The sequence below is a fragment of the Balaenoptera acutorostrata genome, chromosome 8, assembly GCF_949987535.1.
Source record: "Balaenoptera acutorostrata chromosome 8, mBalAcu1.1, whole genome shotgun sequence".
Lineage (NCBI taxonomy): Eukaryota > Metazoa > Chordata > Mammalia > Artiodactyla > Balaenopteridae > Balaenoptera > Balaenoptera acutorostrata.
The window spans coordinates 92,194,852-92,207,515 of record NC_080071.1 but is presented as its reverse complement, the minus strand read 5'-3'; the positions used below and the strand labels follow the sequence as shown (position 1 = coordinate 92,207,515).

The 12,664-nt window shown below is 63.0% G+C and overlaps 2 protein-coding genes across 8 annotated transcripts in view; both read right to left on the bottom strand.

Moving 5' to 3' along the window:
- ESPNL (espin like) overlaps positions 1–11,403 on the bottom strand; it is a 28,786-nt gene extending 17,383 nt beyond the window's left edge. The window contains exons 1-5 of the mRNA XM_057551120.1: positions 11,271–11,403; positions 9,327–10,443; positions 7,833–8,023; positions 6,011–6,197; positions 3,067–3,249 (exon numbers count right to left, since the gene is read on the bottom strand). Coding sequence (XP_057407103.1) covers positions 3,067–3,249; positions 6,011–6,197; positions 7,833–8,023; positions 9,327–9,620 — 855 coding nt within the window. The 5' untranslated portion in view covers positions 9,621–10,443; positions 11,271–11,403. The remainder of the gene's footprint in view (positions 1–3,066; positions 3,250–6,010; positions 6,198–7,832; positions 8,024–9,326; positions 10,444–11,270) is intronic.
- The window catches only part of SCLY (selenocysteine lyase), a 32,504-nt gene continuing 30,470 nt past the window's right edge, over positions 10,631–12,664 (bottom strand). For 6 of the 7 annotated variants that reach the window (XM_007184815.2, XM_007184808.2, XM_007184810.2 and 3 more), the window contains 2 exons: positions 12,584–12,659; positions 10,631–11,712 (listed from right to left, as the gene is read on the bottom strand). In XM_007184815.2, coding sequence (XP_007184877.2) covers positions 11,559–11,712; positions 12,584–12,659 — 230 coding nt within the window. In that variant the 3' untranslated portion in view covers positions 10,631–11,558. The remainder of the gene's footprint in view (positions 11,713–12,583; positions 12,660–12,664) is intronic. The other variant, XM_057551124.1, reaches the window with a different exon arrangement.

Sequence of the window (12,664 nt, the reverse complement as noted above, 5' to 3'; positions counted from 1 at the left end):
AGAAAGGAGAATGGTGGTTGTCAGGGGCTGGGGAAGTGGGGATGGGGAGTTGTTGCTTAATGGGTACAGACTTTCCATTTTCCAAGATAAAAGTTCTGGAGATGTGTTGTACAACAATGTGCATATATTTACAGTTCTGCACTGTACACTTAGAAATGGTTAAGATGGTCAATTTTATGTTATGTATTTTTTACTCAATTAAAAAACCAAGTAATCAGTGTAATTTGTGACATGAGAAAGACTGCGATATAGCAAAACAAAACACATACTAAACTATCATCGTCCCCCATTGGGGATGCTAGGGCACCAGCTCACTATTCTGAAGTTTTGTTTTTAAAGGGTGTTGGGGGGGAACTGTCACAGCTCGGGGGAGCCTAAGGAGACAAGATGATGAAACGTCATGTGGTGTCATGCAACGGATCCTGGAACAGGAAAAGTACATCAGGTGAAAAGTAAGGAAACCTGAATGAAGTATGGACTTCGGTTAGTAATATTGTATCAATTTTGGTACATTAATTGTGACAAACATACCATGCTAATGTAAATTGTTACTAATAGGGGGAAATGGATGTGAACTCTGTGAGAACTGTCTGTACTAGTGTGTCAATTTTTCTACAAATCTAAAACTCTTCCAAATTATTCTAAAATAGAATTTATTTTAAAACGGGGTGTGGCATGGGGTGGGAATGAAGCATTATCCTGTATTTCCTGGATGAATATATTTCTGGAATTGCTAACAGACTAAGACCCAACAGACAAATCAATAATGTGTGCACTTTGCTTCTCTCCTGATTACAGCACAAGCAGGGAAATGGATATTAGATGGCTATTAGACAGACTGGATATTAGATGATATTAAGAAATTATTGGGGGCTTCCCTGGTGGCGCAGTGGTTAGGAATCTGCCTGCCAACGCAGGGGACACAGGTTCGAGCCCTGGTCCGGGAAGATCCCACATGCCACAGAGCAACTAAGCCTGTGCGCCACAACTACTGGGCCTGCGCTCTTGAGCCCGCGAGTCACATCCACTGAGCCCACATGCTACAACTACTGAAGCCCACGTGCCTAGACCTGTTCTCCACAACGAGAAGCCACCGCAGTGAGAAGCCCGCGCACCACAACAAAGAATATCTTCCGCTCGCCGCAACTAGAGAAAGCCCGTGCTTAGCAACGAAGACCCAACACAGCCCAAAAAATTTAATTAATTAATTATTTTAAAAAAGTAGTCTAAAAAATAAATAAATAAATAAATAAAAGACATGATCATGAATTATTTTTAGGCGTGATAATGGTTTGAGGTTGTGACAAGAAACAAAGGGAGTCTTCGTCTCCTGGAGAAGTCCACTGAAGTATTTGCGGGTAAAAAGATGTGCCTTCTCTGACCTGCCCTTAAACAATAGTGCGGCGGAGGGAATGGCCAAGAAAGGCCAAAGAGCTGAGGCAGGAGGCTCGTGCCCTTGTGTGTTTAGAGTTTTCCTAACAAAAAGATTGAAAAGGAAAGCAGTTCTCAGCTCTGAGGCTCGAGCTATTTTATTTTCATACTAAGGGAGGGTGAGGAGCTGGTGGCCTCTCGGCTTATCTGGTGAACTTCTTGGGCTCCTATAGACTATTTCACTAGAAAAAGATGCTGCTGCTTAAAAATAAAGTTTTTAGAGCACGGTTCCAGCCACCCTCCCGATTAGGGAGCCGGAGGCTGGGAGACGGGCGGCTGCCTGAGCCACGCTGCAATGGCTCAGGGCTCTTCAGGCCACAAACCGCCTGCGGGGACACGCCCTCCCCGCCTTCCACCCAGAGGCACCCCTGGACTCCCCATCCTGTCATCTGCTCGGCTTCTTCTTCTCTCGTGTCCAGGACAAAAGGGATGACTGTAGGGGTAACTGCAGGCTCCTCCTCTTCTCTGAGGACTGGCCTGGCCCGGACTGAGGTTCACGCCTGCCCTTCCCCTCCCTCGAGATAGGGGCGGACTGGGGGCATTGAGCCAGGGAGGGCTGAGTGGTGGCTTGCAGGGGTGAGAGGAGGGGGGCTGGGGTGGAGGGGTGGTGGGGTGGAGAGCGGGAGGGGGCCCTCCGGAGTCCTGAGAGTCAGAGGAAGACAATTTTCAGCAGCACTGCCATGAGCTGGATTGGGTCTCTTTCTGATTCTTCAAAAGGACCATGTGCCTTCCCATGATTCTTGGTGGCTGCCCTGTGCTGCTTTTACACAACGCTGCTCAGCCTGGGCCCCAGGAACACTCTGGGTTCCAGCTGGAAACAGCTGTGCAGAACCGTAGGCCCAAAATGGGATACTCGGTTGCACCTCAGTAAAGCCCTGCCCCTTGCCTAGCCTCTCCTGGACCAGGAGCGCATTTCTCATGACTGCAGATGCAGCAGGCTGAGCCCTGGGGGCTGTGGGAGTGACACGGGAAAGCCCGGGAGACGTCATGGGATGAGCTGACTGACTTCGGAGCCCTGCTGTGTGGGCCCGGGTGGGGCAGGTGCAAGAGTCAACCTCTGCGTTCCCCTCAGATACAGCCTTGCCTTTACAGGAGGTCAGTGGGCAGGTGATGCCAGTGCGGGGCCAGTGGCTGATGGCCAGGTCTATTCCCAGCGTTGGACCTTAAATATTTGAACACCATCCCTGCCTACTCTGGATTTCTGGATGCTGTTTCCTGGGAACTGGGCCATAGGAGCCCCCAAGGTCTATCTGGATCATAGCGAAGGGGCTAACCTCACACCCCCGGCAGGACTCTGCTCCCAGGCTGCTCACATCAGGGGGCCAGCAGCTAAAAGGCCCTCCGGAGAGGACCAGCAGGAAGACCACTCCCTGAGCGGGCACCCAGGGAGTCTCTGTGCTAAGGGAGGGGCCGAGAGCACGGATTTTGTTCCCCCATAGATCAGAGTCTGGATCCTGGGCAAGGGACTGGCCCTCTGAGCCTCAGTTTACCTGTCTGTAAAAGGGGACTAATAACATCTATTCTACAGGGCTGTGGTGAGGGTTAAATGACTTATTCATAGGAAGCCTTCCAGGACTGCTGCCTCTCGGGGGCCCCCCAGCCCCACCGGGCATCCTCCCCCGGCCCCTGCCTCACCTCCATTTGCCCGTTCTCCGCTGCATCGTGGAGGGGGGTCCCACCCCAGGAGTCTCTCATGATGGGGGCGCCCATCAGCAGGAGCCGGTCTAGAATGGGCGTGTGGCCGCCTCGCGCGGCAAAGTGGAGGACGGTGGCCCCCTCGTTATCCCGCGCCGTCAGGCCGATGTCCGTGAAGGTGACCTGAGGGAGGAGGCGGGGGGATGGGCCAGCTGAGGCTGGACGGGGGTGACCACTCCTACCTCGGGGCAGGAAGCCCTGGGACAGAGCTGGCTCCTCTTGGCGCGTCCCGGGCAGCACGGGAGGAAGTGAGCTCAGTGATTTTGCCGGGAGGCTCCATGGTCCCCAAATCTGCCCCAGCCCTGACCGTAAGCTGAACAGCCCCAGGGGCTGGTTTCACATATCAAATAAAGAAATGCCTTTGGGCAGCACTAAGGGACAGTAAACAGATGTTTGCTGATGAAGGGAGGGAGGGAGGGAGGGAGAGAAAGGACATCCTGGCACCAGGCCTGTTTGTACCCTGATCACGTCTCCAGCACGAAGATGCAGGGGTGCTGGGAGGTGGGTCCTGAGCAGCCTTCCTCATGGTGGACCCAAGCCTGGTCATCCTGTGGCTTGGGCCCCGTCCTGCTGGCAGCCACTGAGTGACTTCCGGCCGGCCCTCCTCACGGGCCCTCAGCTGCCCCTCTGTGAGGGCACCAGCGGGCTCTGGTCCACGGCACCTGGCCAGGCCTGTGGGCACGCACTGGACTGCGTGCACCCAGGGCAGCCATGTGACAGTGACATGTAAGGGGCTCTTCTTCTGCCTTCCGGATAGAAGGGGCTGGTGGATGTGCTGTCACCCCCTTTTCTCCCTCTTCCTGCTTTGAACGCGGCCAACTTTCACCATGAGGGAGAGGCCAGGAGAACAGCCGAGATGTGACCCAGTGTCAACGGCCTCTACGTGGGAGGGACAACCTTTTAGTGGTTTCGTGCACTGGTCACTGCAGCCAAATGCTGGCTGATCCAACATGCAAACGTGTCTGTTAGAAAAAGGACAGTGAGCCGGGAACAAAGACCCTGCCGTCGGCCAGCTCCCCGAAGGGACAGGGTGCCCAGCGCTGAGTGGCTGAGCCAGGCTGGACGCTGCCCCCTCCCCTCTCGGTCCATCCTGCAGGAGGCGGGGATGGGGAGTCACATCTGGAAAAGCCTTTCTGGCCCTGGGACCCCGTGGCCCCAGCTGTTTCTGCCCGGGATGAGCCCCTGTGGGGCTCCGTGGGCCTCGGTGGACACTCGTCCCTCCCACACCATTTGCTGAGCACCTGCCGCGTTTGTGGCCCTGCGGCCAGAGATGACCAGGACTCAGGCTCCCACAGGGCGAGGAGTCCAGGTCTGGGGACAGGCACATTTCTGGGAGGCCAAGATCTGAACTACAGTGAGGGGACATAAGGACAACTCCACCCAACGGCCCGGGCGGGGCCAAAGACAGGAAAGTTAGTGCAGCAGGAGCCGCAGAGCTTTCTCCTGCGAGAGGAGCTGGCCGCGTAGGAGGAGCTGCAGAAAGGGGGCCCCTGGGGGGGACACAGCCTGTACGGAGGTGTGGATGCCTGAGGGGCTAAGGCCAGCCTGGGAGATCCAGCAGCGAAGGGAGGCTGGAGGCAACTGCTGGCGGCCTCTGAGGCCAAGGGGAGCGGCTGGAGGCCAGATTCCTTCCCTCCTTCACTCACTCATCAAACATCTCTGGAGCCCTTACTACGTGCCAGGCACAAGGAACGCAGCAGCAGGGCTGCGCCACTGCTTCCTGGAGCTGCTGGAACTTACACCCTGCGGTGGGAATAGACAACCACCAAGACGAAGTCAAACACAACGTTTATCAATGTTGGTGCAGGAAAGACAGCTGGAGAGCAGGACAGGGTGCTGGGCCAGGTGGCTGCCATCCTAAACAGGTGGACGAGGGATGCAGTGGGGGGAGAGGCACACCTGGGGAGCTGTCACCAGGCAGAGGGTGCAGCACGTGCAAAGGTCCCCGGGGCAGGGAGGCCGGCCTGCTGGAGGGAGGGCTGGAAAAGCGGGCCCCATGCGAAGGGAGGGAGGTTCTGAGTGAGGAAGGGCTCCCCCTTCTCCACCAGTGACCTGCGTGACCTTCAGAGATGCCAGCAGACCCTGGCGCTCCCAGCTCGCAGCACTTCAGCGGCTCCCCAGGGCCCCAGGAAAGAGCCCAGGTCCTCCCGGGGCCTCTGTCTGCCTTTCCGCCTCACCCCGCCCCATGGGCTCTCCCACCTGTGACTGAGCTGGGCCCCCGCTCCTCCGGGAACCTGCTTTGGGGCCCACCCCCTGCCCAGCCACCTCCTGCCCAGCCTCAGTTCTGCCCCTCCCCAGAGGGACCTCCCCACTCTGAGACTTTGTCGGGTCTCTGTAATGGACCCTCAGAGCTCCCAGACACCCCACCAGGCCAGGTTTTTGGTGGCGGAGCCAGGAAGTCCTCAGCCCTGGAAGAAGTCTTGGTGGAAGGCATCCTCCCCAAGCTGGGTCACTCTGTGCTCCTTCTGGAAAGAGGCCCTGGGCTCCAAATGGCCAGGGCCAGGCACTGCCTGTGCCAGAGACAGAGCAGCTGGGTGCCACCGACCCTGAGAGCACCCAGGAGACCCACCAGGACTCCTGGGGGAGGGGCAGGAGAGCCCCCAGGGGGCCCTGCACACGCCCACGGTGCTGCAGGGGCTGACCTTCAGTCCGCAGCCACCTCCAGTCAAAGCTGTGGGCTCCGGGCGGCACGCGGGGCCGAGCCTGGGCCGGCACATCCGCTCCCCCAACCACCGCGTGGGTCCTCGGACTTCCGGTGAGCAAACTGAGACCCAGGGGCTGCCGCGCCCACCCCAGCCGGGCGCCACTCGCTCAAAGGCGGTTCTGCAGGCGAGGTGCCAGCCTTCCCGACCCTCCCCTGCCCGCGCCCCCGGCGGCCCCTTACCAGCCAGACGACGAGCGAGTAGTGGCCGCGGACAGCGGCGGCGTGCAGGGCGCTCATGCCGTCGAGGGCGCGCAGGTGCACGTCGGCGCCGCAGTCCTTCACCAGGAACTGGGCCAGGTGCAGGTGGCCCTCCTGGCAGGCCAGGTAGAGCGGGGAGGCGCCGCTGCGCGTCCGCCGGTTCACGCCGCTATGGGGGAGGGCGGGGTTCAGAGGGCGCTCGGCCCGGGGGTCGCGGGGAGCCGCTCCAGCCAAGGGCCCGGATCGCGGAGGGGCGTCCCGGCACCTGGCCGAGCTGTTGCGGCCACCCCACTTCCCGGCTGAGGTGAGGGGCCCAGCCGGCCACCTGTAGCGTTGCACAGGTTGCGCACGGCGCAAGGGCACGGGGTCGGGGGTGAGGTGGGCACGGGCCGCCGGAATGCAGCTTCCCCTCCCCCACTCCGCATCAAGATGTGCGCGCCGCCGGGGGTTGGCCGGCAGGGGGCGCTTCTTAGGGGGTGACTAGCCCAGCAGGGCCTGCAGTGGGCGGGTCAGGGAACCTCCAGAGCCCGGGGCCTGCTCTGTACGGGGGGCCAGTGAGCAGGACACTAGCCCTTCTGTGCTGCCCAGCGCTGGCATCCGAATTCCAGGCCCCCATGTGGATGGACTGGGGCACCGTCGTCAGGTTTCCTGCATCCGGCTTTGCCTCCAGGGTGCTGCAGGCCCAGGAGAGTACCTGGTCCCCAGGGCAGCCCCCTCCCCAAACCGCACCCACGCCCTGTTGACAAAGACTTCACCTCTAGGTCCTGTGGTCGGTGCCGGTGGGAATGTGGGCCCTGGGGCGGGGGACCTTCCCGTGTGCTTGTGCGTGCTTTAATGTGAAATCTTCCACTTTTCAAATGACAGAAACTGCTTCTAAAACTGCCGGTCTAAGAGACACCCTGTGGCCGGCCGGGCCCGGGGCAGCTGGTGTGGACGCTCCGGGGAAGATCCGCAGAAGCGAGTCCCGAAGGCCTTTGCCAGGGGGTCGGGATGGGAAGGCCCGGGAACGGGAACACCGCTCCACAGCCGAGCTGTCCGGCCTCGTCCGGGAACAACCGCGGGGTGGCCAGGACAGCCGGCCGGCCAGCGAGAGGCCCCGCACAAGGAGAAGGCGTGTGGTTACAGAGGCAGGCGGGTTCGGGGGACAAAGGCCAGGTCAGGTGTGGGGTGGACACAGAGTCCCACCCCCAGCCAGGGCAGTAGCCCTGCGAACAGACGGTGGGGGGCAGGCCACGTGCACGGCACCCCTAGATGGCCCGTTGTGTGCCCAGGGTATCGGTTGTGGGGGGCAAGGACCACAGCGGTGCCCACGATGGGGAAGGGGAGCCCTGCTGCCCCCTGCCCCCGCCTCGCCATCCGCCAACGCCAGGCGCTGGGACAGGGGTTCTCAGTGTCAGCAACAGGACAGCGTGGAGGGAGAATTCCGGCCGACCTGATGGGGCCCCCAAGTCCCCTGCACAGCCTCTGCTCGCTTCGGGTGACTTGAGGGTGCCACCTTCCCAGCCAGGGGAAGCCGGGCCCTGAGACGCCCCCAGGCAGGGCCGGGAGCGGCCTGAGCATATAGAGCGCCTCCTGCTCTGAGTGCTGTAGCAGCTCCTCGCCTTTCTCACTGCACCCCCCACGCTGCTAGCCTCACCCCGAGCGCTCTCCGCGCGCGCCTTGGCTCCAGACTTGTCCCTCCACGCTCCCCCTCCCCCAAGGCCCGCCTCCAAGGCGGCAGCCCCTCCTCCTCCGCCCCCTCGTGCGGCCGCCCCAGCATCTGCAACCCCCGGGCTGCCCAACAGGAGGCGCTGCGGCTCCTCACCTGCCGTGGGCGGCCGTCAGGAGCTTCAGGCAGGTCAGGTCCCCGCTGACGGCGGCGTGGTGCAGCGGCAAGGCCCCCTCCAGCGTCTCCAGCGTGGCCGCGTGGCCCTCTCGCAGCAGCCACTCCACCAGCACCGGGTGTCCGAAGCGGGCGGCCAGGTGCAGCGGGGAGACGCCCGAGGAGTCTCGGTCCTACGGAGGCCCGGACGGGGCGGTGAGCGGGCGGCGGGCCGGACCCAGCGCTGCCGGGCAGCGCCCGTGTGGCCAGAGCCAGCCGCCCAGGACCACAGCGCCCGGGACCCCGCCGAGAGCTTCCGCCCCGCCCCTCCCTCCGGCGTGCTCCATCGCGGGGCGTGCGGAGGGAGGTCTCTGGGGCTGAGCCCGGCCGCCTGCTCGAGGTCGGCGGCAGGGCCAGGATCAAGTCCAGGTCTTTTGGGTCCAAGTCCCTGATCCTGAGCGTCCGAGCTCCCTCCCCTTCTCTGCTCACAGTCAGAAAGGCTTCCGCTCGCCCAGCTGCGCCCGCCGCCGGGCCGGTGGCCTGCCGTGTGTCCAGGGATGCGTCTCTGGGCCTCTGCCCCACCCCCACCGAGCGCCCACCCGCCGGCCCCCGAGTCCTCTTGCCGGGGACCCTATCCACCGTGGGCCTCTGGCAGACCTGGGCGTTCTCCCAGGCACAGAAGTGGCCCCGCTCCCGCCCTCGGGGTTGTGGGGAGAGCCGCTGAGGATGAGGAGGGCAGCTCGGAGGCTGTTGGACACTCAGGCTGTGACCGCTGAGTCCTCCCCCCACCCCCGGACCGAGCGCGTCACGGTGATGCCCACCCGGCTCCGGCCTCTGGGAGGACGTCCTTACCCCGTCAGAGCTGGCTCACCCACCTCCCGTGGTCCTTCACCCACACACGGAGCACCCACGGGGCTGGCAGGAGAAGGGAGAGGCGGGCCGGGTAGAAACGTCCCTGACGAGACCATCACTGAGCCCTGAGACTCTTCTCTTTACATCAAGGTTCTCGTCCCACTGCCCCCTACAGCCGCGCCTGTGCTGTCACCCACTGGGGTCCCCAGGCGTCCAGGCCGGTGCCCACAGCTCCCGAGCCCGCGTGCCCACCTTGCTTCTCTTCGTACGGACCCTTTTCTAGACTCTTCGGAAACAGGCCCCACGGATCAGGCCTGATAAGGGCCCCGTGAGACCGCCACTGGCAAGGCCAGGCGCTCCTGGGTGGGGCGTGGGGAGAAAGAACAAGGGTGGCCCCTCCGTGCTGGGCGCTGGGGAACGCGAGGGGGTTTAGGAGGTGCCCATTTTGGGGGGGGAGGGATGTGGGGCAGAGACAGACGCTACTGACTGTGCCATGGGGCCCGCATGGTGACTCCCCGAGAGGAACAGCCCAGGGCCGAGGTGCCCAGGGGAGGCCGAGGGCTCCGGATCCGGCTCTCGGCTCACGCCTCCCTCGATGCCCACGGACACGGGTCCCCCCGCGGCCACCGTTCCCGCTCAGCTCACCTGCAGACCGCAGCCCCCTTCACGCACCAGCCAGCACAGCTCGGCCAGGCTGCCGGTGGCGGCGGCGTCATGCACCGGCGTGGCCCCGTTATGGGCCCGCTGGTTGCCGGGCAGCTGGGCCCGCTGTACCAGGAACTTGACGCAGGCCAGGTGGCCGGCCCGGGTGGCGTGGTGCACCAGGCCAGCCCCCAGAGCGTCGGTGACGCCTGGGCCCAGGGCGCCCGCCTCCAGCAGCCGCTCCAGGGTGGCCAGGTCCCCATCCTTGGCGGCCGCGAGCGCCCGCTTCTCCTCCATCCACCCGGCTGGCTCTCCTCGACTCACGCACAGGCCGGGCTTCCTGTTTCAGGCGTGGACGCAGCTCCCGGCTCCGGTTACCTGATAAGCTGCGCAGAGGGCAGATGGGAGGCGGCAGGGGGGTGGGGGGACAGGCCGTGGGGACCGGGCCTCCGCAGCCCAGCCCGAGCCGCTCCCGCGGCGCCCGGAGCCGCGGTGGGCAGAGGGTGCGGGGGAAGGGCCCACACCGGGTTTGGGTTGGGGATGGGCGCTGGCCCGGGGGCACTGCCCTGTGCTGGCCCACGCCTCCTCCTCCCGTGGAGCGAGGGCTGGGATGGACTTCCCGCGTCGAGCGGGTGTTCACAGTGACAGTGTCCTTTCCGGAAAGCCGTAGGCTCCCGAGTGTCTGCTTCCCCAGGCTGGGGGCAGCCGCCCTGAGGGCTGTGCTGGGCCATGGGACGCCACCTGGGAGACCCTTCTCACAGGAGGGCAGACCCATCCAAGTGGAGCCCCTTCTGGGGACCTTAACTACCAGGTGTTGGAGTCTAAGTGTTTGGGACGTGCTGTCACCCACCGGGAGCTGGGGGCCTGCGTGGCCCCTGGGAATTCTATGCTGGATCCTGGCCGCAGCTGGTCTTGGAGGCTCCGTGAACCTCTGGCCAGCGGCTGCTCCCCAGGGCCAGTGACGGGCACAGGGCCCTGACCGAGAGTCTCTGGGGCTGCAGCTAAAGGTCCCGAGTGCATTTTTCAGAGCTGCCAAGCATCTTTTTCCAGACTGTTCTCTTCCGTGGGGCTGGACACCCATAGTTCTTTGCTGGGGGAATCGGGACACCACAGCCTCTGCCTGGCGGAAGCAGGATGCCGCATGTTAGGGACCTACTTTCTAGAGCTCCCAGAGACACAGTCGCAAGCCGAGTTCCTGAAGCTAAAGCATGATCGTGCAGCGAGCAGCGGGTCTGACCCCACCCCCCAGCCGGCACAGACACACTGGTGCCCCCAAGGGAAGCACCCACTAGAAGAACCACAAAATGTCCAAAACAAGCATTGGAAGCTTTTATTAGTTCATCTAATTTCTGACGGTTGTTTCCTCAGTGCCATCATGAAGTCCCCTGCACCTTTCAACCGCACATTAAAAGTGTTATTCAATTAAAAAAAACACTCCTATGTAAGTGTCTCCATAGACATGACATTTGATGTGAATCAGACACCACAATGCCTCTGTGAAGATCAAAGAATCCTCCTGCAAACAACTGAGATGGGAGCTGAGCGAGGGATGAGCGATTTTCCGCCTTGGGAATGACCCAGCATCACGCAGGTACTGCCGCCCATGACTCTGACGGCTGAGCTGAAACCCTGAGTAAATGATCGAATGGAAGGGATGGGAGGGGCCTGCACACTGGGTGAGAGGGCGCCCAGTGGTCGATGGCCCGAGTGACCAGCAAGTGATGAGGAGGATGGGCAGGCCCAGGAAGCGGGGGGATGCCAAGCAGGGAGGGGGCCTGACCGCAAGGGCCCCCTCCCTCTGGAAAGGGCTTGAGAAGGGCCATGAGGGTGAGGAGGGACCGACCTCTCAGCCAACAGGTGCACAGAGGCCAGGACAGCAGCCAAAAAACCAGGTTTCCTATTTCCATGAGAGCAGCTGACAATCAATGATAAATACTAGGATTTTACCTTTCGGATAAAAATGCCACCTTCCAGGAAGCGCGTGCTTGTAACAAGCTCGCCCCACTTCCGAGAGGGGAGCGTGGACGTGGCTAAAGCGTTTCTAATCCAGCTGGCGCCGCTGGGCAGCAGTGACAGGGACAGTCCCACGAGGGCATCTTGTCCTGGGCCCCTCAGCACCGGTGGCATCTGTGTGCCCAGCAGACCCGCTCCCTCGCTGACCGAGGGACGGGAGGGAGCCCGGAGCCCACACGCTCTGGGACAAGAGGAAGGCTCCTTCTGGTACCACCCTGGGCACTAGGCCTGGCCCTCCAGCCGTGCCACCGCCTGCTTCAGGTCCTGCACGACGAGGTCCACTTCGGCCCGGGTGGAGCCGCGGCCCACGCTGAGCCGGATGGCGTTCCTGGCCACGTCCAAGGGGACGCCGCAGCTCAGCAGCACCGGGGATGGCCTGTGGGGCGGGGAGACGGGCCGGCCGTCAGGACACGGCTCTCCCGGGCTGCCACGTGCCCTCGGCCAGCTCCCCACTGGCCACGCACACTCTTTGGCCCACTGTCGCCAAGGGCCGGCTCGAAGCCTCCCTGCTCTCCAGCTGGGCCTGCCCCGGCACAGACCCCGACCCCGGGAGCGCAGAGGCGGCCGCTGGCCCCTGCACCCGAGAGCCGGAGCCCGGGGTACAGTGGTAACTCCCGTCTCCAAGGAGCTAGCGGGCTCAGTTCCCGGAGGGGACACAGAGCCACACACGAGGCAGAGGGACGGCCTCCTGCAGACACCTCAGACACCTGCAGACTTGCGGCCCGCCCAAGTCAGTGCTGAGTTTGGTCCCGGTGCCCTGGCCTCGAACGGGGACCTGCTGCTCGTCACGACCACAGCTCTGCTCTCTCCAGAGCCCAGGTGGCCGCATCCAGCTCCACTCCCGCCTGCAGGCCCCCCAAGAAACCGAACCCCCTTCTCTTCCTCCAGCAGGGCTGCTCCCGAGGCCCACGCCCTCCCCTCCCGCCTCCGCCCGCTCCTGGCAGGGGGCGTGATCTGAACCCAAATCTGGTCACAGCTCCCGGTTTTCCTGAGGCTGAAGTGGCGCCTGCAGCCTGGCCCTGCTGCTCCAGCCCGCCCCGCCTCCCCGCTCCCCGCCTCGCGCTGAGCCCTGCTGCCCGCCTCCTGGCCCAGCCCGAGGCCCCTGTAGGCCGCAGCTCCCACTCTTTCCTCCCGAGGGCCTGCGGTGTCTGGCCGCTGTCTACGTCCCTGCTGGGCTGCAGAGCTGCCCGAACCTGGCGCCCGGATGCGCCCTGGGTGCCGCGGCCAAGCACGGGGAGAGCACTCACCGGTCTCCGCGGTCCGCGTGGCACGCAGCCCCCATGCTGGCCAGCAGCGTCCTGCACTGGGCCAGCACCAGGCGGCCTAGG